The 25,592-nt window shown below is 39.2% G+C and overlaps 1 protein-coding gene and 1 long non-coding RNA gene across 8 annotated transcripts in view; one reads left to right on the plus strand and one right to left on the minus strand.

Moving 5' to 3' along the window:
* The first annotated feature begins 1,342 nt into the window (after positions 1-1,342).
* LOC110976722 (uncharacterized) overlaps positions 1,343-25,592 on the plus strand; it is a 71,616-nt gene continuing 47,366 nt past the window's right edge. For 5 of the 7 annotated variants that reach the window (XR_015424484.1, XM_022230233.2, XM_087133520.1 and 2 more), the window contains exons 1-9: positions 1,344-1,537; positions 2,714-2,783; positions 4,500-4,610; positions 17,269-17,385; positions 17,783-17,874; positions 19,132-19,241; positions 23,073-23,215; positions 23,991-24,058; positions 24,238-24,335. Coding sequence is in view for 6 of the 7 variants with exons in the window: in XM_022230233.2 (XP_022085925.2) it covers positions 1,491-1,537; positions 2,714-2,783; positions 4,500-4,610; positions 17,269-17,385; positions 17,783-17,874; positions 19,132-19,241; positions 23,073-23,215; positions 23,991-24,058; positions 24,238-24,335 (856 nt within the window). In the remaining variant the exon portion in view is untranslated. Of the gene's footprint in view, positions 1,538-2,713; positions 2,784-4,499; positions 4,611-9,947; positions 10,067-17,268; positions 17,386-17,782; positions 17,875-19,131; positions 19,242-23,072; positions 23,216-23,990; positions 24,059-24,237; positions 24,336-25,592 lie in introns of those variants that run through there. The other 2 variants (XM_022230237.2, XM_087133527.1) reach the window with 2 other exon arrangements.
* On the minus strand, positions 2,107-7,255 carry LOC147800670 (uncharacterized). The gene is made up of 3 exons (XR_015424487.1): positions 6,988-7,255; positions 3,823-3,943; positions 2,107-3,535 (listed from the first exon to the last, which is right to left on the minus strand). It is a non-coding gene; the product is annotated as an uncharacterized LOC147800670 (long non-coding RNA).

Consider the following 25,592-nt stretch of genomic DNA (forward strand, 5'->3'; position numbering starts at 1 on the left):
TATAGCGCCTGAAAGGTGAAGGTCACTCAGCGAGCTTCTGGAACCCTCGCGTGGTCCGCCTATGGGGACTTTACATGGGCCGTCCTATCAAATCCTTATAATTTTTGGAAGAATGATTTCTAACTGAAACCACCCCAAGAAACACTCATGTCGGAATTTCCCCCTTGTCCTCCTCAAGTATTTTTAAGGAAAAGTCACCTGGAGATGGGTAAAAACGAATTTCATTTACGACCTTATGCTTCCGGCAGTATCGTTCCTATAGGTCTCCTTGTTCGCGCACGTTTGTTTTTATTCCCCGTGCTTACAGTGGAAACGAGTTTGGACAACGCTGCAAAGATTTACCTACCTCAGTCGATTGGTTCCAGATTCCGTTGAGTTGACGTGACGCAGTTCTTGTCAGCAAAGGTTGATTATACATCAGAATCTTTCGTAAAAGCACGTTATTGCTTTAAGTTTATTTCCTTATAAATTTTCAAATCTTTAAGATATTTTGGTCGGTTTAAGTTTGGCTTTTACCGAAAGACTACCATAATCTGCGATTCCGTAATTGTTCATCTGCGTACGAGACCACCGAATTGCACTGTTCTTGATGTATTTTGGATTTTCGGAAGTGAGAGGCCAATGTTTGGCAGGATATTTCTCTTTTAAGTCAGGTCATTTTTCAATTTCCACAAATTGATATGTTAGAAAATATTTTACAAAAGACCTTTTAAAGAGTAGAGTTTTTACGAAGTAACTGAACAAAAAAATCTGCAAATACTAAACATGCTGCACGTTATTTTTCCTATCCAAGGGTTTCGGAATGGCGCCATGAGAGGTCAATTTTCAGGGGTCCAGGACCAGTCTAGGTTGCGGGTAACAGGGCGCCCTCTTGACAGTACGGCACGTGTTAGTGTGTTGTTTTACTATTTCCCCGTGTCGAATGGGGGAACAAAATGGCAGGAAAAAACGAAATTTGTTTTAGAGTATGAATTACACTCATGAGCTTTGAAATGAGCTATTTTACTGGAATAAAGAGAAAGCAGGCCAAACAGAGATGGCTTGGGATCCCTCCTGCATGGTTCCTTGCAGGCAGTTTTGAAAAATAAATATTTTGTAATAGTAAACAATCTGAAAGACATCTTTGAAAATATATCCTTTGAAGTACGAAATCAGCTAAGGTAAAGATGTCAGCATCACTACCGCAAAATGATAATGATTTAGGCCTACTGGCAGGATGTCACTGAAATCTTTTGTCCATTCAGCAACCACGTGACGCCGCGCTAATCAAAAGAATACAGCAACTGTCGACTGGTGGGCTGGTGAACGTGTACATGTGCATGTGTACAGTACGTACGTCCAGTACATGTACTGTGTGTATGTGTAGCGTACTTTGCATGCTCACGTCATTAGCTCCGTGAGTACAAATCTGCGGTAGGCGAACTGGAGTTCTGGGATAGTACCGATTTTACCACCAACATGTCATTGAGGACACCCCCTTCAACCTTCAAATGGCAAACGTAAAGGTAGCAGTCCGTGTGCGTCCACCAAGTAAAAAGTAAGTGAGGTTTGTTTTTCAAGATTGATATGTTCTTCCTTAGAATGTATTCTTCGCGCCCTGCCTGACTGCAGCTCGTCCTGCGATAACGGTTCGCCGTGAACAGGCTCACAAAGCCCGTTTGCTCGAACGCAAACTTTTCACGCTCGAGGGCCCTGGAGATTTGACAGCGTCCTAGACGACTAGAAGAGAGTGCTGTTTTACACAACTCACGAACAAGGACGGATTCAGACCCAAATATGCATGGGAGGGGGGCTTGTTTTTGCGGGGATCAGAAGCTTTGGATTTTTGCATGCAACCTAATTTTTATTTGCCTTTCTGAGGGATGAGGCTAGATTTGGGGGTTTAAATTACCTGTTTTATGAAGGACTAAAGACCAAAATGCCAAAAGCTGCCGGTAGTTGCATGTCCATGTACATGTAAGCTACGTGTATGTCTTTATCTCATTTTTAAAAGATAATTTTTGTCTTGCCCCTGAGTGATATGCCTTTTGCTCGGGGATGCACAGTTTTTCACTGCATTTAAACCAAGTGATGGTCAGTCTGTACATGTACATGTAATTGCCCAGATTTGTTGAAATTTTTCCAGTTTTATTGGAAATCTGATTCCCCTGGCAATATTTTTCCTCTGATCTCATTATCTCAAAAGTTTACTGGTGTACATGGCGGCTGGATTATACATGTATCCAAAGAAGCCAAATTATGAAATTTCTTTTGTAAAAATAAAATACGAAAAGCAATACCTTTTCATTCCATCCCCATAGCTGACCCCCCATAAAAAGGTTTTTTTTTATTACTGATCATTTCCTTGTTCAATAGCTACAATTTTAATTTACATGTACGTGTACCTGTAAGACTGAGGAAACTCCTTTTGTTCCAAAAGCACCGGCAAAAGAGTAAACATGGTAAAGAGTGATGAAAATCCATGTGTTGTTTTGGGAATATGAGAAAATGGAAACACAAACATACCCCCCCAAAAAAAAGACTGCACTATCGGTCAATCCTGGTCAAACTCTTCGACTTAATACCCTCTTTTCAGTCAAAACACAGTCTTCGTCGGCCATACATTGGAAAGAAAATTTGAATAGCTAATGATGCTGGAATTGTTAATTACACATGCCTCAATCAAACTCAACACTGTTTTATAATGGAAGCCTTTGCCATTTGCTGTTTATAGGGAATTGGATGCAGGAGCTATCAATATCATCGATGTGAATGAGGATGTACTGAGTATTACCAATCTGAAGGTAAATTTGTGTACCAGAAAAGTTCAGTGCACTCTTTCAGATGTTAACTGTAAAGTGACCTGAGTACACGTGTGTTGAACTTATAATCATCAGAAAATATTGATTGGATTATTAAATGAGATATGTAAAGAATGCATTGTGCTGACAATAAGTTGTCCATCAGGAAGGTAACTTTTTGTTATTGATATTAATTTAGGAGGCTTAAAATGTACATATAACTAAAAATTTAAAACAAATGTATTTAAATGAAAAATTGTTTCCAGTTGGCGGTTTTGGAACTTAATGAACAAAGGTTTCCAAAGTAAAAATTGTTTTAACAATTACATACAGCTGCCGCAGTAGTCAAGGAATAGCACGTGAAGTTTTATGATATCTATGTGTCTCTAAAATGAGTCACGGTGTGTAGGCTTTTTCAATTAACGTTATTGTTGAAAGATCGTTTGTGGAGCCTCCCTTTATGATGCATGACTGGGCTGACACCAGTAAACACACATGATGTCGATGCCAAAACGCTAAAATAGTGCTTTACTTAGAAAATGAAAGAAGTTTTCTCCTACATGCAGAAGGTACATGTACCGGTAGTCTGTAGGCTAAGCATGACTTAATCCACACAAAGAACGCTGTTACCAGTCTGAACTCCCAAGGACATCAAGCCGATACTTACTGCAAGTGGGATACAGCGGTTGCACTTTTATGAACAATGCTCAGGCGGCAATGCTTCAATTACTGCTCTGCTTCAGTTCCTGCTTCTCCTGCAGATGAAACAGAAGGCAAAAACAGGAAATACATGTACATAGAAACTTCAACTGATTACTAAGTTTGCTACATTAATTTAACAGCTACAATGTACTTGTACATGTAAATAGCACTGTCTCTACAGTAGTCTTCATAATATGTCATTGTGAAAAACAAAAAACAGGTGTACATGTACATGCAAAATGATATTCTTTACAAAGCTCAGGGTCATCCTTTCTCACATCCCACTCTAGGGTTGTGCATTTATACATGTGTACATGTACATTTTATTAGAAGTTGGTACCTGTTTTCATTCTGTCAAGTGCCATCGGAATTCATATCAGTAAAAACCTGTCAAGGTGTGGAACACTTCTGTCCCCCAGCCTTCTGCAGTACCTCACAAAAACCTCAGATAATGCTATACTCTATGACAGAAAGTAAACCAAAGGTTATTTTAGAGATACATGTCCATGTAGTTTTGGAATGCAGCAAATAGTGTTATCCTTTTTTCGATGAATTGTTGAAGAAAGGGTCAGAGATTGTTGTTGGGAGAGATTGTTTGAGAGTCCCAATGAAACCATTACATACCGCACACCATGGTCAGTCAGGTACAGGGGCGTACATGTATTGATCAGGTGTTCATGGTGCTGGGTGTAACAAGAACCTCTAACTACAATTTTCTTGAAATCAGTAGGTCCACTGATAATATTCAGATAACTCAGTATTATGCAGACTCCAAATAGACTAATTATATTAGCCATGTTTTATAGGATGTTTCATTCTGTATTCAAAACAAAGATATTCTGAATAAAGAATGAATATTGAAATAGCCACATTTGATTCAAGTCCTTTGGGAGTCTGCGTAATACTGAGTTATAACTGTCTTAGATGTGGCATTAAATGCTAGGAAAATGCATCACAAGTCTGTTTTCCTTTAATTCATGCATGGGATTTATTTTGACTATTCCTATCTACATGTAGATCAACAGCTCAGAGGGTGACAGGCATCGTGAGCGAGTCAAGCATTACTCCTTTGATCATTGTTACAATTCGGTGGACAGACAGTCGGACAACTATGCCTCTCAGGAACTGGTGAGTCTCACCCTCACTTTGTTTCTAGTATTTAGCTAAACTGTGTCAAGGCAGCCGAAATTACAGTACCGGTACATACGTGTACATAACTTCTAAACATGCAAAGTTCACCCCAAAGCAGAGAAAATTTCTGTTAAATAGTGACTCACCAGTGCCCACATGTGCAGATGTTGCTGAAATTTAGTTGCCAGATGGCTCTGTTTGTATTGCAGTAAGTTTAGCTCCATACATTACATGTACAGTAAATGCTAGCTGTTCCTGTAAACATTCTAGTGACAGTTCACTGAGTCTATATTGACCTGACGAGAGCTGGGTTATGTGCCCAGATGCTACAACATACATAGGGTAATTCAAATTTAGAGGTACAGGTACTGTACATTGTATAACATACAGCACAAGTAACAGTACCGTACCTTCAAACTCCAAGATCTATTTCATCATCTGTTTTGTCAATTGGATTCATGACTGGATGAAATGAAGTACGGTACATGTAGTCACTCAAGTTTATACCACCAAATTAGCAAAGCCTCCGCAAGCTCCTCAGTTTATGTAATTTTTAGTTAAACCTTCGTGAAGCATTTCTGTAACTTCCAGTGCATGATACATGTACATGTACATGTGCCGGCGGCGTAGTTTGGCTACAAAAGCTGCAGGATTGCCTTCGGATTTGACCCCCTCCAAAAATGTATAAATAGTGTTAAATTAATTAACAAGATAACACCTGTACAATGCACATTTACATGTATACATCAGTCAACTCATTTTCCTTGTCAGTGATGCAGTGAATCCTGTAGGATTGTTCAGTGATTATATGCATACATACATGTACATGTGTGTTTCCAGGAAGAAGTTTTAGGATGTTCTGACCGGACCCTTTCAGTTTATGGTGTAGAGTAGATTGCCACATCACATCTGCTTTTAATGTCAAGACCATTTACAGGTTTCATGAAGAGGCCTGTATTTCTTCTACATTAAACAGGTTGGGAGAGAAGACATACATCCAATTACTAATGCATACAATCGTGTTAGCTATAAAAACCAGCTTATCACTTAATCTGTTTACCAGGGTAACAGGATTAGCAGGTATCTGTCCTTTAAAGGTTATTAATTGGTTTGATGTTAGTTCTGCTAACCATGCTGGTAGGGAGGGAAGAGATTGCTGGGATCACTTACCCCATTAATCTTGTTATGGATGCAAGGTGCCAAACTTGAAGTGTGAGCATCTTACATGTACATTGCACCTTCCTTTCCCCAAAAAATTGATGTTTACCCCCTCCCCTCAAAAAAGTACAACTGCTGTGTATGAGGGAGAGCTTTCAGCTCAGTGCAGTGAGTGTGGCAAGGCGCAAGTGTTTTTATTACATTTTTCACTAATTTTCATCCCCTTCAAAATTTTCCTCAATCATGCAGTAACAAAGTCTCATTTTCAGGATTCCTGTTCAGTGTTTATATCTTTGTTTTATGCAGTCAAACACTTTTTAAGAGTAGTGTTAATACAACACCCTGCTTGTAAAAAGATAAATTGTAGGTCCCAAAGTCAAGTATGACTTTTTTGTTTTCTGTTACTGATAATACAAGGTCCCTGGTATAACAAGATACCGGTAAGTTGTAGAGTCCCACCAATGCTGTTATAAAGGCGTTCGCTTCTACAGTGGTTTCTAACGCTTCTCGGTTTTGTAATCTTCTGATTACACCCCAAACGTTCCCATTTTCCTTATAAAATCAAACAGATAAACTGAAAATAAGATTTAAATGACAAAGAGGAAATCCCCTATCCAGATCTTCTACATTCATTAGCTTATCTGTCGTGGAAACACACATTTTCTTTTACCCAGAGCTTTCATCTTGTTCAAAGCTTGTAATCAGCTGTTTCCATTGGCACGTTACACGCGCAGGAGATGTGTAAATTACACAGGTCAAAATTCAGCAATGTGGACCAACTCGTTGATTGGATACGACTTCCATATTTGCCCATACCATCGGCCTTGTTGGCAGCTTTGTTGACTGTTGTTATGGTGCCGGCTAAGTGACCCTCAGGATTTCCCCTTGCAAAATTGTACTAATGTATTTGTAACATTTGGACCCTTGCTCTGGTGGGAGTGGAATTTCTTAGTGCAGCAAGTGTATTGCAAAATATTTCTGACGGTTAGACATTCACATTTAAATTCAGAAGTACCAGTGCTGGTACTCAAAATATTTAAAATATGGCATTTGATTAATTGAAAGCACTGCAAAGTACCGGTACAATCAATTAATTTCAATTTATGTTGTACACATTGGTTTAACAACATGGATATTGTAGATGAACCGTAATGTATATGTACTTGTGTAACTTGTTTTGGCAAATTCAGTTTGTAAAAGCTAATGTTGTACTTACAAGATATCCCAAGACACGAAAATACCCCCGGAAAGGAATGGCTCTGCAGTCAAAGCCAGGCACATCTGTGTATTGCAAGGATGTCAAAAGAAAGTGTACATGTACATGTATGTACTGGTATACTGGTACGAATTACACTGTACACCTTTGGTGGCTGTGATCATGGTGATGTCAGTGGCTACAAGTCCCTTTGTGTGAGAACGAAGCAACTCCAAAGGAATGGAAAGCAATGAAAACATTTCAAGTCCAAACTAATTGCACATGTAGATGTACATGTACATTACATGTACATACATGTACTGCAATTATGCCAAGCTACATGTAATTCCACAATGTTTAATTGGATGTAAAGTTGAGGTCTTTATGTTGGCCATATGTCAAGTATCTGGAATTGATTGACCAAAGCGGTCTTCCACATTTGTAGTCTGGATTGAGGGGCCATGCAGTCATGTACATGTATAAACCGGTATACTGACAAAGAAACTCAACCCTTTATAGTCATTCTGTTGTTTGGATAGATGCATCTGCCGCATGCAGCTGAAGACCATTATCAGAGATGAAATATCACAGGGACCTGAAGGCTTCCTACTGTGTGTGAACTCTGTTTGCATCATTAGATCAGTAGGGAGCAAGCATTGGGCATAGATGGAGACACTGTTGCCAGGTATCAGTACTAGTACATGTATGTAGCACCAGTTCTCGTTCTGCAAAGCTATGCGTACCTGTATAGGAAATTCAACAGACCAAAATTCACAATCACCCAGCTGCAGAAATCATGTTGACATGTGCAGGGACTTGTACTGGTAGTTGGATTGCAAGGGCCATGTTTTGATAACTTTAGGCTTGACAAAACTTGTACCATGTGCACAGATTAAGGAAAAAAAATAACGGGCTGGTCCAAAACTAAAGAAGTACATGTAGCAGCAATTTTTGCGAACTTTTACTACTGGTACCGGTATGTTCACAGTTTCATGACTTTTAAAAATTATTTTTGGAAATGATGATCATCGTCGGACATTGTATCGTTGTGATCATTACTGTACAAGAACATACCAATAGGATATAAGAACCTGTATCAATTGCAATCAGTGTAAATTGTAATGAAGCATGGATGGACTTTGTACATGAACATATCGGTGTGGTACTGTACTTGTGCTCATCACTACTTCACTGTTCAGCTTACCGTTCTGCCAAAATGTAAAGGACATAAGTACAAAACCCTGATTCTAATCCTCTGACAATAGCTACCAGTACATGCACCTGTCTGCCTGTAGCCAGTAGTTAATTCCCTTCACTGAGGATCTTTTGAAGGTACCCGTACATGTAACTGGCAAGTGGTGTGAAGCAGATTCAGAAAGCTGTCAAACCAAGATCTGGCAAGTGAAAAGATTTTATTATCATGTATTTCAAGGTCTTCAGAGTTTACAGATGGATCTGTGCTCTATTGAAATGAAGAAAAGGATGTGACCCTTTTTATTTCCCATGTTAAAGTGGAACTCGAGAACTGTCCAAAGAGAAATTTATTGGTACATGTACATGTATTGTGAAAGCTTTTGTTCGAAATGGAAAGGAAAAAAGTTCAGTACAACTGGTAGTACAGTACCAAGACATTAGTATAAACAGTCACAAGTTTTCATCATGGGCAAGAGCTTTCAGTTGGTGCTTGTCATCCTTCCCTAACATCTGGGTAGTAAATAATTTGTTTTGAAGGTGACAGGTGTTTATGTCACTATGGTTACTAGGCCTCCGCTGTGTACAGACTGTACAGTAGTTACGCCATACCATGTCACATGCACTGTGCACAGTACATGTACATTCAGAATACCGGTACATGTACATGTACATATGTACCAGCAGCCCATGTACATGTACATGTAGATGTACCAGTATGGTGCATTCTGCATGCAAAGTGAAATTTAAACATAAATGTACATGTACTGTACATGTACATGTACATGTACTTTATACACTGTACATGTACACGTACCATGTACTGGTACAAGTACTGTAGGTGTTGTGCTTCAGGACTGCACAGCTGTTGTGGTTTCAACTTTTACGTTACTCATTAAGTGCATCAGTTGTCTGGAAAAGATCTGATGGTGATAATATGGCACAATACCGGTAATTGAATTCAATGGGCCCAGGTTTTGTTTTGAACGTTGATAATAATTTCGAAATACCGTTATTTTGACGTACATACTCACGCACTGGTACAACTTGAGGACCGGTAATTGTCCATTGAATTTAGTCAGTGTTAATTGTTTTATTTACGGATATTTGACACGTGCACAACAAATTCTGTGTCTTTCTGTGCCTGATTTTTCACTGGCTGCGATTTTGTGAATTTAAAAGAAACAATAAAATCTAAAACTAAAAGTCAGACAGTGTAGGCCTACTGTAGTGTACGGTTAGAGTAACAAACTTGTTTGTGACCACTCAGGCATCAGCGCTGTGAGTGCTTGCATGTACATGTATGTACATGTATGTACCGTGTACTCAACGTGTGCTGTAGCCTGTAATATAAGCATATCCTGCACAGTTGATTTATGTCTCATTTCTATTGCACAATCCTAGTTCAGAAAAATGTCATAAAATTCCTTCCTCTCAAAAAGACAAACAGCACAGTGCTTTTGGGGTTCCATTTTGTACACATTCTGAAAGTAAATACTGAATTTGTTACAAAAACGATTTCACAAGCATTGTGCTTCTGTCAGTGGGAAATAGGGCCTTAAAAAGAACTTCTACACGTAAGTAAACAGTGCTGTGTTTGCTTCATACATGCGCGTGTATCAGCGTAAATGTACCATACTTGCACATTGTACATTTTCTGTGAATTATTCACGTCAAAAGAATTACTCTGAAAAAATAATGCATTGCTGACAGGACGGCTTCGTGTGAAATGTCTGTGTGCATTTTGGAGTGGTATTTCAGGTGGGAATGCATTCAGCTGCCGTTCCTTGCTCTGTGGCTCCACAACTCTCATTCTCTTCAGTTTGCTGATGTTGCCACAGACTTGTTATGTTACGTCCACAATCTGTTTCTAAAATCCAATTGACAAATGGACTAAGGTACAGTAACGGTAAGTTCATAAAATATGTAAAGCTGGCAATAAATACTTTAAAACCCATGGGTCCTTAAACCCTTGCACTTAAAAAATCATTTGGAGTGATGCTTCTGATTTGCCATAGTGCCACTTCTTACCGACACTTCAATCGTGATTTTTTAAGAAAGTGTATTACACCACAGTACATGTATGCTATCTCATGCTGTCACCGTTGATCGGCTGTATTGGTAATTTCAACCATGAGATTTATTGCAGGAGTCAAGACAAGTGGTTATTTACATTTTAGGGACTGCAGATTATTGACTGACAATATCTTGAACATGCTTTCACTATAGGAGTAGAGTTGAAACTTACACTCCATTTACATGTACAGACTCTACATGTATATTTAGCATGCTTTTTTTTTTTAATCGTGCACACAGCAAGCACAGTGAAATATAATGAAAAACCTTGACTTCTATCAGCAGTAGCTTTCAAACTGCCTCGGTGCTTTGACTGCTTTCATTGACTGACTCATTGAATTTTTCAATTGGAAAAGTACAGCAGACCTTTTGAATTGGATATCAAGTGTGTAATAATCCTACGTGAAAATGTTACAGTTTCTTTGGGTTCTTATATGTAGTTGATGTTAAAATATTGCCCATTATTTGCACAGACATCACCTGGGTGAAACAATTAAAAAAAAAGGTGGGAAAAAAAGTTTGGACATGGAGTCAGAGTCCAGTGAACTGATGTACTCATTTTAATTTAGAAACAAGTGTGGCAAAACCATAAGTTACTACAGCTTTTATTCTACAGTTTCATAATGTACACTTCTCTGAACAGGATGACAAAGCCATCATACGTTGCACATTGTGAATGGAATATTGAGGAGCTGGTTACTTTTCTTTTTTCCATCAAGTGGTTCTGGCATTTTAAAATGAAAACAACAGAAATATAACTGCAGGTCAAAAAGCCCCAGATGTCCACTGGTGCTGATCCCTGAATTGAATAAATTTACGATAACCCTTAATTTCCGTAATGAAAAGCAGGTGAAGAGGGATGTCACAACAGGAAGGACTTGGGAGGTACACTTATGCATCACCCGAGTGAGATTACTGACATGATGGTCCTGAGATACCGCAAAGAGCTGTACTCCAGACGCAAGAGGAATTCCTCCTCATTCACTCCCGAAACAGCTGTAACTACTGGTACATGTACATGTATGAACAGATACTCCCAAGATACAATAATTATCTCCCAGGGATGTACCGGCCAGCCCCAGCACCAGGGAGAAATTAAATTGCTTTTTCATCTTGTCAGTTCCTCTCTAGTTCACTTGGTGTGTCAACCGCAAAACATCTCCCCAAAAGCTCAGCAACAGTGGCCATATTTGGTTGTGCAGTGGAGTCCAGTGTACTCTCCCACGAGTGGTTTACCCTGATTGTTGGAAAGTTTCAAATTACGTGTATGCCACTTCCCAAGGTGCCCTGGATGAATGGAACAGGAAAGTGTCAAGTATTGCTTGCAATGAGTCTATACCCACAGATATCACTTGTTAAGATATTTGTAGGCCCATCCGTGGCCCGAGGCCCAAATTTGGGAAACATGTGAAAAGACCACAGGGCCCAATTTGACAAAAAAATGACAGCTATTTCAGATGGTGTGCCTTGTGGTCCTATTTACTTACCAGTCTCCAGAATGTCTGCTTCTGGCGCAAACTCCAATCAAAACCTGCATCATATCTGATGCAGTTAATTGCCAGCAATTTCACTTTCAATTGTCCATCAACTTATGAAATAATAGGAAGCACAGTCAGTGGTGATGTATGTACATACATGTAGTTACTATGGAGAATGGAGGCTTCTTGATTCTACAAACGAAGAGGGATTACCCAGTAAGAAGTGATGGCTTCAGTTAGAATGTTTTGTGTTGAAGATGATGACTTGATGCTGCTCTGTGTGATTGGAGTCTCCATGGGATCAGGTTGACCAATAATTGACTCAGAAAGTGATTCCAGTACGGGGATGTGGGATAGGGTTATCCCACACTGGAATATCCCAAGCATGCAGCCCATGGACTGTGAAGCTGAGGGCCCTTGAATGCATGCACATTTTCCAATTCTTCATAACAGGAAAAGCCTGTTATGTTCGTCTTTGAAAAAAAAATCTTGTTAGAGAAGATTTACTAGACTGCACAAAATTTCCAAACTGCATGTAGATCTGGATCTCTCGTTAAAATTATGAGTACATGTACTGTAGATGTGGAATTCAAATGCATACATGTACATGTACCTGCAGGAAACTTCAGTACATGAAGAAGTTCCATATACATGTATGTACTTCAGACTTCTGTCTTTAAAAAGGCATAATTCTCTTATTTTGATGGCACAGTTATGGCCAAACCTTGCAGTTTGGTTGCCATTATCCCTAAGATAGTCCTGGGTCCTCTAATTTTTAAATTGATATTTCACGCCTTCAGTGCAAGGACACACACTGCACATGTCCAGTGTCCGTTTAAATGTGAAAATGATGTCATTCTCCCTTTGAAAATTAAAAAAAACAAATATTGTTTTGGTTGCGATTTAAAACGAGAAACGGGAGTTGGTCCTTTTTATTTTTCATAACCTGGCCATATTTCAGAGTTGGCAGCTCAAGTCTGTTGTGTGCCGCTCAAATAAACATGTAATTTTCAGTGATTCTTTAGATAGATGTAAGAAAAAAAGTTTCACCAATATCTGTGTCCCTCACCTGACAACCTGTACTGCAGATGACTTTACAAGGAGTGACTCATGTATGGACTACAAGACTAGAACTTGACTTGGTGCCTTTCTCACAAGGGCACGTGCACATGGTACGCTAACGGCCCCACACATTCAAATCGTGCCAGCTTTTGTCATTTTGTTCATCACTGTGTATAGTACATGTACATATGACAGTGAACATGTACACATTTGCACCTGCACAATGCCTCACTTAGGAGCATGGAGAAATCCAGCCAAGGAACTTTGGAATCATAAACACATGTCCAACAAAAACAAACAAGTCATCTCAGACACTGTCGAACAGTACTGTACAGTTGTTGTATGGATTGTAGGACCCATGTACAGTGTACATGTACACACAGATACATGTACCGGTACATGTATACGGTCTGTGCACTTCTCAATTGACTCTACTGGTATGTACATGTATTTGTCATCAAATTCTTCAACTCGCCCACCCTTACATGAACATTTGTATTCTTGTGCTATTTCCTTTGTTCTTGTGTACTATAAAGTTAGGTTGTGAAACACAGTTTCCAAATTGCTCCCATTTGTGCAAGACTGTCCTGCAGGGGCTGAAATTTTTGACCACATATCCCTTATGCAAAAAACTTCATTTTGCAACGGATAAGTATACATGTACATGTAGATGTACCTCTCTTTTAGAGCATTTTCTAAATATATTCTTATGGGATACCATATGAGTACCACACAATAGCAATGAATATTCCTTGTGGGGTACTACGGTACATGTACACTGTACCTATTGTTTTGGTAGCCCACAAGGCACCATAAATGCGTACACTTTATTTTACAGAACTTTACATATGTTTTTTAGAATTATCACTCTTAACTATGTTGTTACATTGGTTGCTTCAAAAAATAAATGCAAAGTATATTTTATCCAAGTGCTTGTATTGAAACTCAAAAAGTGTAGAGAACCTCAACCTGTATACATGTACATGTACATTTGTTTGTATCCTTTTAAAGTGATTGTTACTGGAAACTTGTGAGAAGTGCATCGAGTTGTTTTATTTCCTCCCCAAAACATCTCAATCAGTAGCACTGTGTTTATATAGCAGCATCATGAGTGTTAACCATGCACGCATAGCCATTAGTTTATACGTGGATCGATGTCTTGTGACTTGAAATTATTGATGTGTGGTGGTTATCAAGCAGATCTTCTGTAAACCTATTTATTGATTGATCCCATAAGATTCCTCCTTAGAATCCCCTGTGCCCTATGGTGCTGTGATGGTGATGCATTCAGGCTTGGTACTGCAGATAAAAGGATCTTTAAGTTAACATTGATCTGTGTTAAGGGAAAAACTGTTGAGGCATCTCAAACTGGGGCAGAGGCGGCTATCAATAATCAAAGCCCCATGACCTTGTTCTGTAAAGTGTAACATTTCAGGCATTTTATGATGTATGAATGAGTTATTTGGTGTAAAAAAAAAACCAGGATAATTATTGCCATTGATGTACATGCACTTTGCAAACACGTTTCTGTGAACTGTAATCTTGACCATATTTGCAGCTTGATCAAGCAGCTTTCAAAGTACCGGTAAAAGAGGGTTCTTTCCGTGCTTTGAATTGTATTTACTCGTATTTTACATGATTATTTAACACCGACGGATGAATATCTTGAGATGCAAATTCCCCCTGAAAACATATCAGGTACAGTGGAAATATACTGGTCAGTGCAGCTGAAAAGGGATAGTTTTTGCTGGGAAGGGATACCGGCAGATATTTCAGCCCTAGATGAAGTCCTGGCCCATAAAAAGGTTGATTGAAATCCAATACATTGCTCATGTAGCTGTGGTAAATTTGCTCTGTGGTTCTGGCTAGGCCTGGTACTTGCTCCAGTTGTGGTTGTGGGGTCATGTTTACATTAGTATTGTACAGTAGCAGTGAAGAATTGGTTATGTTACAGTGTTGTGACTGGACCACAGCATGGCTCATTGATCAGGTAACGGAGCCAAAGCATTGCACATGGGTCAAATTAATTGCTTCCACATGAGTCAAATTAATTATTTCCACAGCTTTGTAACATTCACACCCCATAATAAAATCAGTGTAGGGCTTGTATGTTATTGTGGTACTTTATTAAATTTGGTTTCAGTTGTACATGTATCACAGCAAGATTATCACATTTTCTTTTAGCAGTTTGTAGGTTAATCGTACCCATAATCAAAGAGATATCGGGACACCCTCGGAAATACCTTCAATTTCTTGTACCAGTACCGGTGTGTTGATTTGCATACTTATTGTGTACTCTCACCAGTAGGGAAAAGTGGAGTGAGTTCACGTGGAACATTGAGAAACAATGCTTATTTTTATATTTGTTGAATTGGCTTTCCTCTTAGTCATTGGCCTATTTTCTTGGAATCCAACCACATTGGTTCAGTGTCCTGAAGTTTCAATGTCTGTTAGCTACATTCTGTGTACTACATGTACATGTAGAGTGTACATATCTATTACTCTACCAGTACTTGGTGCTTGGCAGAGCAAAGCGTCACCCTCTAGGAGCTCTTTTGTCCCAAGACCTTCATCCCTGAATAAATCAAATGAACAAAGTCTCAAGATTTATTGCGCAAGCTGTGTTGTTTACAGTGCTTCTCTTACCTTGCCTTTGTGCAGCAGGGGGTCCAGTCATTCAGTTGACCCTTATCCCAGGCCATTGTAGTTGCCATGACAACTGTACACAGTTATTGCAAGGGCCCATTCAGTAAGTCTAGTGAACCGTACACAGTAGATCAACAGTCTCCCATTATGACAGTATTCTATCAATGGATTTGACCATGCCACCAGTGTCTACACTACAGTTCCGGCTCAAATATTTGTAGCATGTGTAGAGCACTTTTCACATATGCACGCATGTTACATACATATATACTGTATGTGTTATTCCCCCCCTCAGTGTTCATATGTAGGCCTACTGTACATGTACATGGGGTACATCACAGTATGCTTAGCCCTTCAATATTACAGTAAATACATGTACTTACTGGTACATATGGTAATTACGCAAGCATTACTAAACTGTACACAATTATGGGCTTGATGAAACTACCGGTAGGGGTAGCACATGTGCTTTTTTTATGCACGTAGGCCTATGTGTAAACAGGAATGCAGGAACTTGTTCCAAATGAAGAGCCCTTGTTTAACTCATGGAATTGTCTGAAACTGTTCTTTCCATGGAGCCACCGGGTACATGTATTTATAGGCCTAAAAGCACACGTATTTCTCATTGTACAAATGTACTGGTACTGGTACACAAACACTGTTGAAATTGTAAAAGTCATTGACCTCTGGCTCTTCCCAAGTTTTGTGGATGTTTATAAACTATACAGTACATGTACGTGTATAAATATTATGCTGACAACACACATGTACAGTATCACGTTAGGACGTTGGACACTGCGGAACCTCCCCCTCCACTATGCCAAATATTGATCCACTTGTGTTCCTCTCAGCCCTACTTCATTCCCCCAGGGGTTTATTGATCAAGTCTCTCTCTGAATGAGACCCAACAACCCTCCATGTTGACAGTCTGTACCTGGGTAATTCTCAGCCAGGAATTGTGTGAACGTTTCCATTTGTTAGCACTTAATAGCGTGGAGAGAAATTTTCTGTTTGCATTTATAATTAGCAGGCAGGTTGTTTACGGAGAGTGAATGCCAAGTGATTTAGCAGAGTTTCAAAATTGTCACATAGGGTACTTGTGCATACATTACCAATAAATGTATGTTTAAAATAGTGTCTTCTCCTTCTGCGTCTCTACTTTTGGGCATCTGCTGGTACAACTTGCTAGCTGTCAATACAAAATGAAAAGGAATTATTTACCGAGTATCAAAAAATATCAAGAGAAGCTACATATACATGAATGTGTTTACGTATCAAAACACCAAATACATGTAACACCACTACACTGCAGTGAAAATATGACCCCCTTGAAAAGTACTGGTACATGTACATGTACATGTGTACTTGTGTGTAATTGGGCAGATGCACATTGTGATGTAAAATCCGGCTGCTACCAAGGCTGATACTATATCTACAAAGTTTGGATGTACCCATATACATGTACATGTATACGTACCGGATAAATACAGGCAATATGAGAGCACTCTGTACATTTGTGTGTGTGGAGATGTACTGTATGGACTATTAGTATTGATAAACATTGAGTTGTCAGCATTTGAAGAGAAATGAAATGTGCTGAATGTGTTTCACCAAGTGGTCTTGAAGAGTTACATGTATGTTGGTTACTGATACCCCAAAAAACATGTGCTGTGGAAGAAAATAATTGCAGGCAATTATGGTAATGTTCGTTACATACATGTTCATGAATGGAATAGCAGAATTCCAAAAATCTGAAGAAAGGTACGTATACATATTCACATGTAAAAGAGTCCCATTTCAGAGTTAATCTTGATTCATCTGGTTCAATTTTTCTTCTCTTTTTTTTCAGATTTACCAAGATCTTGGGACTGAGGTGCTGAATGCATCCTTCAGTGGTTACAATGCCTGCCTGTTTGCGTATGGCCAAACAGGCTCAGGAAAGACCTACACGGTCATGGGAGATGATGTGAGTACACGAAACTACCACTACTAAAGTCCTGGTATTGATAGCATTCCTGATTTTGCTAGGCACCTGATCTTCTGTCTGTGAATTTTTCATCCATTTGAAATGTGTTGACATTGTAGGTTGTTTGTGTTTATACTATATGTGTATACATTAACAGGGTTCAGCTGGCCAATTTTAATAAAAACTGAAGTCTGTAAGCAAAACACAATTTTTTGGGACCAATTGCTTTTTGTACGTGCTCACTAACAACTTATTTTCTTCACCATTGCTCAGAATCAGTGCCAACGTTTCTAAAAACTTGTCATTTGGCAGCAGGGGTGGCTAAGAGCTTGAGCCTACATTATGCACAACTGTAACAAAGAATTCTAAAATATTGACTAATATGGTTCATATACAGGTGGATGCTGGTCTGATACCCAGAATCTGCGAGGGGATGTGCAGTAGGGTGGACGACTTAGAGCAGGGTGTCACCTTCAAAATTGAAGTCAGGTAAGACTACATATAGCTGTGTCCAAATCCAGACAAGGTACATGTACCCTTGGAGAAGGGATGCCCAAAGGGGATAAAAAAATTGCATTGCAACCATTCTTAGGCATGAAAAAATGAGGTGAGAGCTCTGATGATGGAGAGATTTATGCCAGGCAAACAGCAGTGTGTCTACAACCAGGTTAACAGACACTGGCTTTGATGCATCAATCATACCCCAAGTGGGTATCCAAGACTGCGACTAGACCACTCAATCTCGGCAGTAATGTCATATGCAGTGCCACAGCAGGATCAATCAAGCTTTACCCAGGCAGTTAAGAGGATAATGAATTGGAAGGAATGGCAGAATGAAGTGAGCAGAAAAGAAGGCAGAAATTGCATGAAATAAACTTGGGCAATGTAATGGTTACAGATGTGCGCTTTACCATTGTCCCCATCCAATTATAACCGATTTATTGTAAGTCTGAGTCATGAGTAATACCAGTGTTGCAGATAAAACACTTTGACTCATTTCTTTTGACTTTAACTGTAACTGGTGTGTAAGTAAATCACGATGGCCACAAATACATGTACATGTATGTATGAATGAATGAACAAACTGTTTCACTGGTCTAGAAATTTTTAATTTATCGCATGTTCCTTGGGTCTAAAATATATTTTGTCTGAAGCGTATACAAGCTTCATTAAAGTGTACTTGATGTATCAAAACAGCTTTGAGTTTTGGATCAGTTTGAATTAATACACGACTGGTGGCCATTAGATTTAAAAAAAAATTTTCTTCATCCACATTGGATTTCATTAAACTGGATTGTCCATGAAGTACATGTATTGAAGTATTGTGCTGTACATGTGCTGTGGTTTAACTTTCCAAGAAGCTGTTGTTCTGTTATAAAGTACCAGCAATTTGTCTTTCCGTATCTACGGCAGTCCCTGGAGAATAAATTCAGTTGCCTTATCCTCAGATATATACATTGTACATGTACGGTATGTGTATCAGATTCATACATGTACATGTATATCTGACATGTACATGTACATGTACGTTCATCCTGCTGTTGAGTCCCACAAGCTCCAACATTCATGACTGCCCAGTAGGGTTGAATTCCTACAGATTCCATTAGAATCCCACAATAAAGGTTTTGTCAGTAAAACCAAAAAGAATTTTTGTTGGACTGGTAGGGTTCAGTGTAATCATTTTCAGTTGAATTCAGGGACACATGTACATGTACTTATTTTTTCATGACTGTTTTTTCCAAACAGCTATCTGGAAATTTACAACGAAAGAGTGCGGGACCTCCTAGCATCATCTAGTGCCACCAACTACACGTTAAAAGTCCGAGAGCATCCCAAGGATGGACCCTATGTGCAAGGTCAGTTAGAGTTAGGCTGTGTCCGAAATGGTCTTCCAGAGCTACGGCTAGGTCTATTGTCTGCGCGTCTCCATGCAATTCCAATGGAGCGAAGACCTAGACTTAGCTCTAGACAAGAGATTCGGATGGAGCCTTTGACTCCCTGTTGAGTTTACTCCATCCACAAACATCTTCATTGGCTACCTGAGGAATCTCAGGTTGGTGTCATACCCCATCAGATCTACATGTGGTACTGGTACCTTTGTGGGATATCAGGTCAAGACACCTGTGCTATTGTACCTGCATGGGATATCAAGTCAGGACACCTGTGCTATTGTACCTGCATGGGATATCAAGTCAGGACACCTGTGCTATCCAAGTTGCTTGTATTACATCTATCATGTCTATAGTTCTGTTGCTTACGAGAGTTTGCAAGCAATATTACTACAATGTAGTACTGGATTACCAGAGAGCTACATGCTGTCATAATGTTGCATTGCTCTGTTCATATTCTTCATTTTGGAGTCAGGAAGAATAGACATCCATTTTGTTTGTGACAGAATGTTTCGTGTCTGTGATCATCAGTTATTGTAACTTACATGTATCTCTCCCCGTTCATTCTCTTGCAACATGTGCAATGGGCATGCAGACTGTAAGGGCTTGACCAGTTTTGTCATAAAACTAATTTTTAACATCTGCATGTTTTATGCATTGATATACATGTATATATATGTATACAATGCTGTTAACATTTTTTTTTAGTTTCTCATCAGTTTGGGCACAGACATCAACTACATGCACTTGTCAGGCTGAATATATCACTGGATATTTTGCTAGCTCGTTTAGAGTTTTACTAGCCCATATATAAAAAATAAGAAGATCACAAAATTTGTTATCAGCTTACCACTGAAGAATTTGACATTTCAGAAAATAAAAGGCTGATGGTATAAATAAATAAAGAGGCAACACCCAGTACAACTCGCTTTGGCAAGTTAAAGTAAAAAATAAATTGATAAACAATGTGAACAAGAATAGTGTGCACGTGTGGCACCGCGCCATACCGTGTGCTACAGTAGGCTACATGTGTTTGTGGTGTTCGCAATTGCTTATTGCGCTATTGCGTGAGTATAACGTTTCAAAAATACCGGTACAAATAAAAACACATTCACAATTACTCAGTTTTTGTGATTGTACATGTGCATTTATTATCACCAAAAGCATTATACATTTTTTGTCTAAATTTTAACAGGTACCCGGTAGGTTTAATACTGAATTTTTCACTAGCCCACCCAGCAACCAACGAACCAAGTTTAGGCACACGTAGCCAGGAGCATTTTTTGCTAGAATTGGTATGCAGGGTTAGTACTACATGTATTTCGAGGCCTGGTTATAGACATCGAGTGCTCTTGTTTTTTATTGGGGGGAGGGCGGCTTTGGTTTTTCTAAACATTTTGCTTCCTCTATATATTCACCATTGCCACTTATTTGAATCTGCTGCCAAGTTCAGCAAGAATTTAACTAATTTCACGGTTGTCTGGAAGTCAGTTTTGTGACACGCAAGTGCTGAAACTCGGCCATAATCCACCTGATCCTGCTCTGACATGGGATCTTCAATATTTGCAACCATATGCCCAAGGTATCAGCAGTCCAACACTACAGACAGGGAAATATCCAGATGTTATTGCCATGATTGACTTGCCCTGGATAATCGCCACCATATCTATTTCTGCCGACTGTGATCTGAGGGGAGGTATGCAGTAAACACCATGGATGGGTAGCTAAGCTTGACCATATGCCTGAATATACTGGTAATATGGATGTCATCCAATTGATGCTTCATCGTTATGGGCAGTGCTGCCGAGATAGAAATGAAAATGAATAAACGAAATCCGATATATTCAGAGTAGGAAGCAAACACTAATCCAGGCTTTTTGAGTACATGTACATGAAAATACATGTACATGTAAATATTAAGTTGATTTGCTTAATATTTAGCATTAGCTGAAGGTAATTGCGATTTGAGCCTTGTAATGAGGAATGTCACCCCGAAATACATGTACACACTGTACAGTAGATCCTTGACAAGTTTCAGGTTTTATAAGACTCCAGTTTGAAACCATCAGCATCCTCCTTACATGGCCATTCAGCTTTACCTGATTTCATACACATTACTGTACTATGTGTTACAACAATACATAAATGCTTGTTTTCATCCAAAGAGACAAGAACATGTAGTACATGTACATGTAGTACCGTATTTCTAGACTTAAATAATTTACCCCCATCAAAGTTTTGAAGAAATACATGTATTTGCTGTTACCATTGTCCAAACAAGCTACATGTACTTAAGCATGATTAACAAGTGAATAGTGAAACTTACCCCAAGAAAATGTTGCAAAGAGTGTGATTCATGATATGGGATCTGTTCTATCATACATGTAGATGACATCATGCTTTAGCTCCTAAACCTATTCAAAAAACTATTTAAATGTTTTACCGGTAAGTTTTTCCCTTTTACTGCCACAAAGGAGATGTAGTACTTGTAACATTGCAAGAAAGCTTTCCAACATTTGCATTCAAGTCATATAAATCAAACTCACATTTCATGCGTCCTTTAATGTTCAGGTTCATATATACATGTACACTACATGTATAGGATAGGACATGATGCAAATAAAGATTGAAGAGGACCACCTGTATCATAAGCTTTCTTCAGAAATATAATTTGTTTCTGTATGAAAGTCAGTTTAATGGACCTTTACTGTAGGTATATTTATGCATAATATAGTTTGCGCTATGCATTTGCAGTGAATAAATTTGTACCACAGTAGTAATGTGGAAGTGTTGGGCACACCTTCACAATACAGACATTGTACACGTACATGTAACTTCCCAGAATTTCAGTCTAACAGAATTAAATCATTTACTGGGTTAGACTACCCTCATATAAACAGGGTGGGGGGACAAATCATACTGTGACACGGTCAAGTACATGTACATGTATTTTGAACGACCTTGTACAAATGTTATACATGTACTTTGGCTTGAAACAGGGAAACAAACATTTAGTTTGATAGCAAGGTTTATGCAGTACATCGGAAATTCTACAATTGGCATTCATGTACATGTATATATGGCTTTTTATTATCTCATGGCAGAAAATGATTTGGTCTTCCTGTGAATTATCATTTTTACGACCTCATTGCTTTTATCCTGCAATAAAGTCCTCCTTTAATTTTTATGGCCCTGTCAAAAGCACCCTTTTCTTTGCTTCCCTGGATTTTAGGAGACATACTGTGAGGATATGTACATGTACCGTACATGTACATGTAGTCCTTTAAAGTCAGTTGACCAGACTGTTGCATGTGTAAAAGTACATTTAGCAGCCAGGATGGATAAAGTTGTGCCTGGAATTTATTTTCTTTCAAAGTGAAATATGTTACAAGTTACAAGTTAATAAGAGGTTTTGACCTTGTACTGATGTACATGTACATTCATAACACTGTGTGCTCAATGTTTATCAAAGAGTCTAACAAGTGCCCTAGAATGATGCAGTTTCCTTTTCCTACAACATCTGTAAATACTTTCTATTGAAGTGTTTGCCATGAGTAGCCTGAAAAAGTCAGTTGGTATATACATGTGCCGGTAAGTTGTGGACATGTTGTACATGTATGTTTTATCCAAAGTTTGGAAGAAGCCTAGTAGATCTGATGAATATGGATTCTGAAGCACAAGGTTCTGTTAGCTGTCTCAATCCTGGTGCCTCTTAATTTTTTTTCCACAGGAAAGTACTTGTAGTCATGAACCTCCAGCCTGGGTTAATGATTGAATATTGTGTATTTTTCTTTCCAGATCTCACGAAGCACATGGTGTCTGACTTCAGTTCGGTGGTGATGCTGATAGCTCAGGGGAACAGAAACAGGACCACAGCAGCTACTCACATGCATGAAGCCAGCAGTCGGTCACACGCAATCTTCACTCTCAACTTTGTACAGGTACATGTAATCACAGCACTCATCTTTTGAGTGGGCGTTTTATGAGTAGTTATTAAAGTGGGTGGATTTAGGGAGCAACTTAAACATTTTACTTGCGTGTAAATTTACCGTGCTTCAAATCAAGGTACACAAACTTTTCTTGAATCATCTTTGATCTCACGAAGTGATTGACATTTGTTAGTTTTTTGGGGAAAAGAAAGCCTTTTGAGAAAATGGTGAAAGAAGTTCAATTTATATTGAAATGGGAAAAGTACAATCTGTGAAACCTTTCCGATGCAAATTCTTTCCAGCTTAGTTTATATTTCAAATGCTGCTTGTTCCTGTCAAAAGAAGGATCAATCCAAGTGTGGGATGCTCCCTTGTGACCAGAAAATGTTGCACCCTGGGCCGTTTGTTAATATCTATGACTGGGTACTTGTAGTTGGATTGGAAATCTTGGATAACTTGAGTGTGCAGGTGGTACAGTGTGAGCCAATTTTGTGTAATTTCAGCATAGAAAACCTTCCATGGTTACACTGTCAGCCCCAGATGTACAGCCCCAACAGTCCTAAATCCTCTGATTCCAATGTGATTTTTACATTACACCCTAAGGGTTAGGGTTAAGGTCTTCAGTAAATTTATCTTCAGTGATTACCCACCCCAGTAAGCGTCGGATTTTTTCTTAACTCTCGGATCACGCTGAGAATACAGTGTGAATAAACACGTTGATGTAAGGCCAAAATTAAAGGATGAAAGAAAAAAAAATAATTATGTCTTGTCTGTCTCTTTTTTTCAGGCCAAGATGGTGAATAACATGCCAAGTGAAATAGTGAGCAAGATCAATTTGGTTGATCTGGCAGGAAGGTAATTGTTTTAAATATTATCTTTCTCTCCTCTAAGGTTTTCCTAAGGGTTTATAGTGGCAGGGGAAAGATGATTGACCTGGATTTCTTCATATTCTTGAAGTGTTTTTGGTGGGTTTGGGAATGTAAAGGCTAAATGATATCATTTTACCTTCCCTTTGGATGTTTCCTCTTGACCAGTGAGAGAGCTAATCTTAACTACAGCAAGGGACGACTGCAGGAAGGAGCCAACATCAACAAGTCCTTGGTTACCCTTGGCAACTGCATTTCAGCACTAGGTCAGTAGTTAACCATAGCAACTGTGTTTGGATTGGTATCATCTCTGTCCTTGTAGCAGTGTATAACTGGATAGTCTCCAGTCATATCTGAGCATGTGGTACATGAGCAGTAGACAAGTCTCCTTTGCTGTTGACTTGCCCCTGTTTGAATGAATTAGAGTGTTCATTTCCTAAACACAGCAGTTGCCTGGCATGCCTGAGGATGGAATAAATGTTGCCAATTTCCCATCTGTAGAATGACAAGGCCAATGATACCAGACAAGGCTGCCCTCTATTGACAAAGAGGAAAGGGGATCATAGAACATTCTTTGGTATTCTTATGACAGCTTACATGTCTGGTATGTACACGTATTTACACGAGGATGTTTCAGAAATAAAGGTTGTTGGGCATAATTATGCAAAGTCTGTTTGTAAAATTTCCCCATGGATGGCGTATAGTTTCCTTGGTCCTTGGTTAACTTGCTGAAACAGCAATACACAACCGCACATCCGATTTTGATGAGTCCTTGTGCATTTTTAATGTATATATTTCCTCTCTTCAAAGAAATCTGTTGTGCTGCAAAGTAATGAATGTTAGGGTCCTTATTAGTAACAGGCATGCATGAACGAACACCCTCACCAGGGTGAATTGCTTTGGTAGCTGCTTTGGGACATGCTTTTAGAACCTGCATGTGCGTATGCTTATCATGCTTTGCCTTGGAGCAGCTGTCCGTACGTGTACGTGGACTTTGACTAGTACACCCTTCGTTGGACATCTGTGGTGGTGAAGGCGCTTCATTGGGGCTGGTTGGTAGTCAGTCCTCTTGATATCACTCCAGCACCCTTGTGCTGTACATGCGGGTCTGAGTACAGTGCACGTAGGAATCCTTGCACATTGTACCCAGAAATACTCACTCTTGGTATTGTCACGTGCTGTTGTGTCGTGTGTTCATATACATGTATGTACTTTGGAAGGGGTTACAATAGAGTAAGGTTGTATCTCACAACAGCAGTGTTTTTGGTCTGTCAGTGTTATGTCAGCAGGGTGTACGAGGATGGCATCGATGTGTAGATAAACACTATTAAACCCATTTGATTTAAAAGTGCCCCAAATGTCTGAGAGGAATTAACAGATACTAGTTGGGACCGCTGTTATGCAAAGTGATGGCTTGTCTGCCTTTAGGAAGACCCAACGCACCATCGTGGTATATCACACCCCCATTTGGCATTGTTTGCAGGATTATTCAGTGCACCACATTTGTCCAGGTACTACTTGGG

This window comes from Acanthaster planci, linkage group LG01 (assembly GCF_054643075.1).
Source record: "Acanthaster planci isolate LZ-2023a linkage group LG01, COTS_SCS, whole genome shotgun sequence".
NCBI lineage: Eukaryota > Metazoa > Echinodermata > Asteroidea > Valvatida > Acanthasteridae > Acanthaster > Acanthaster planci.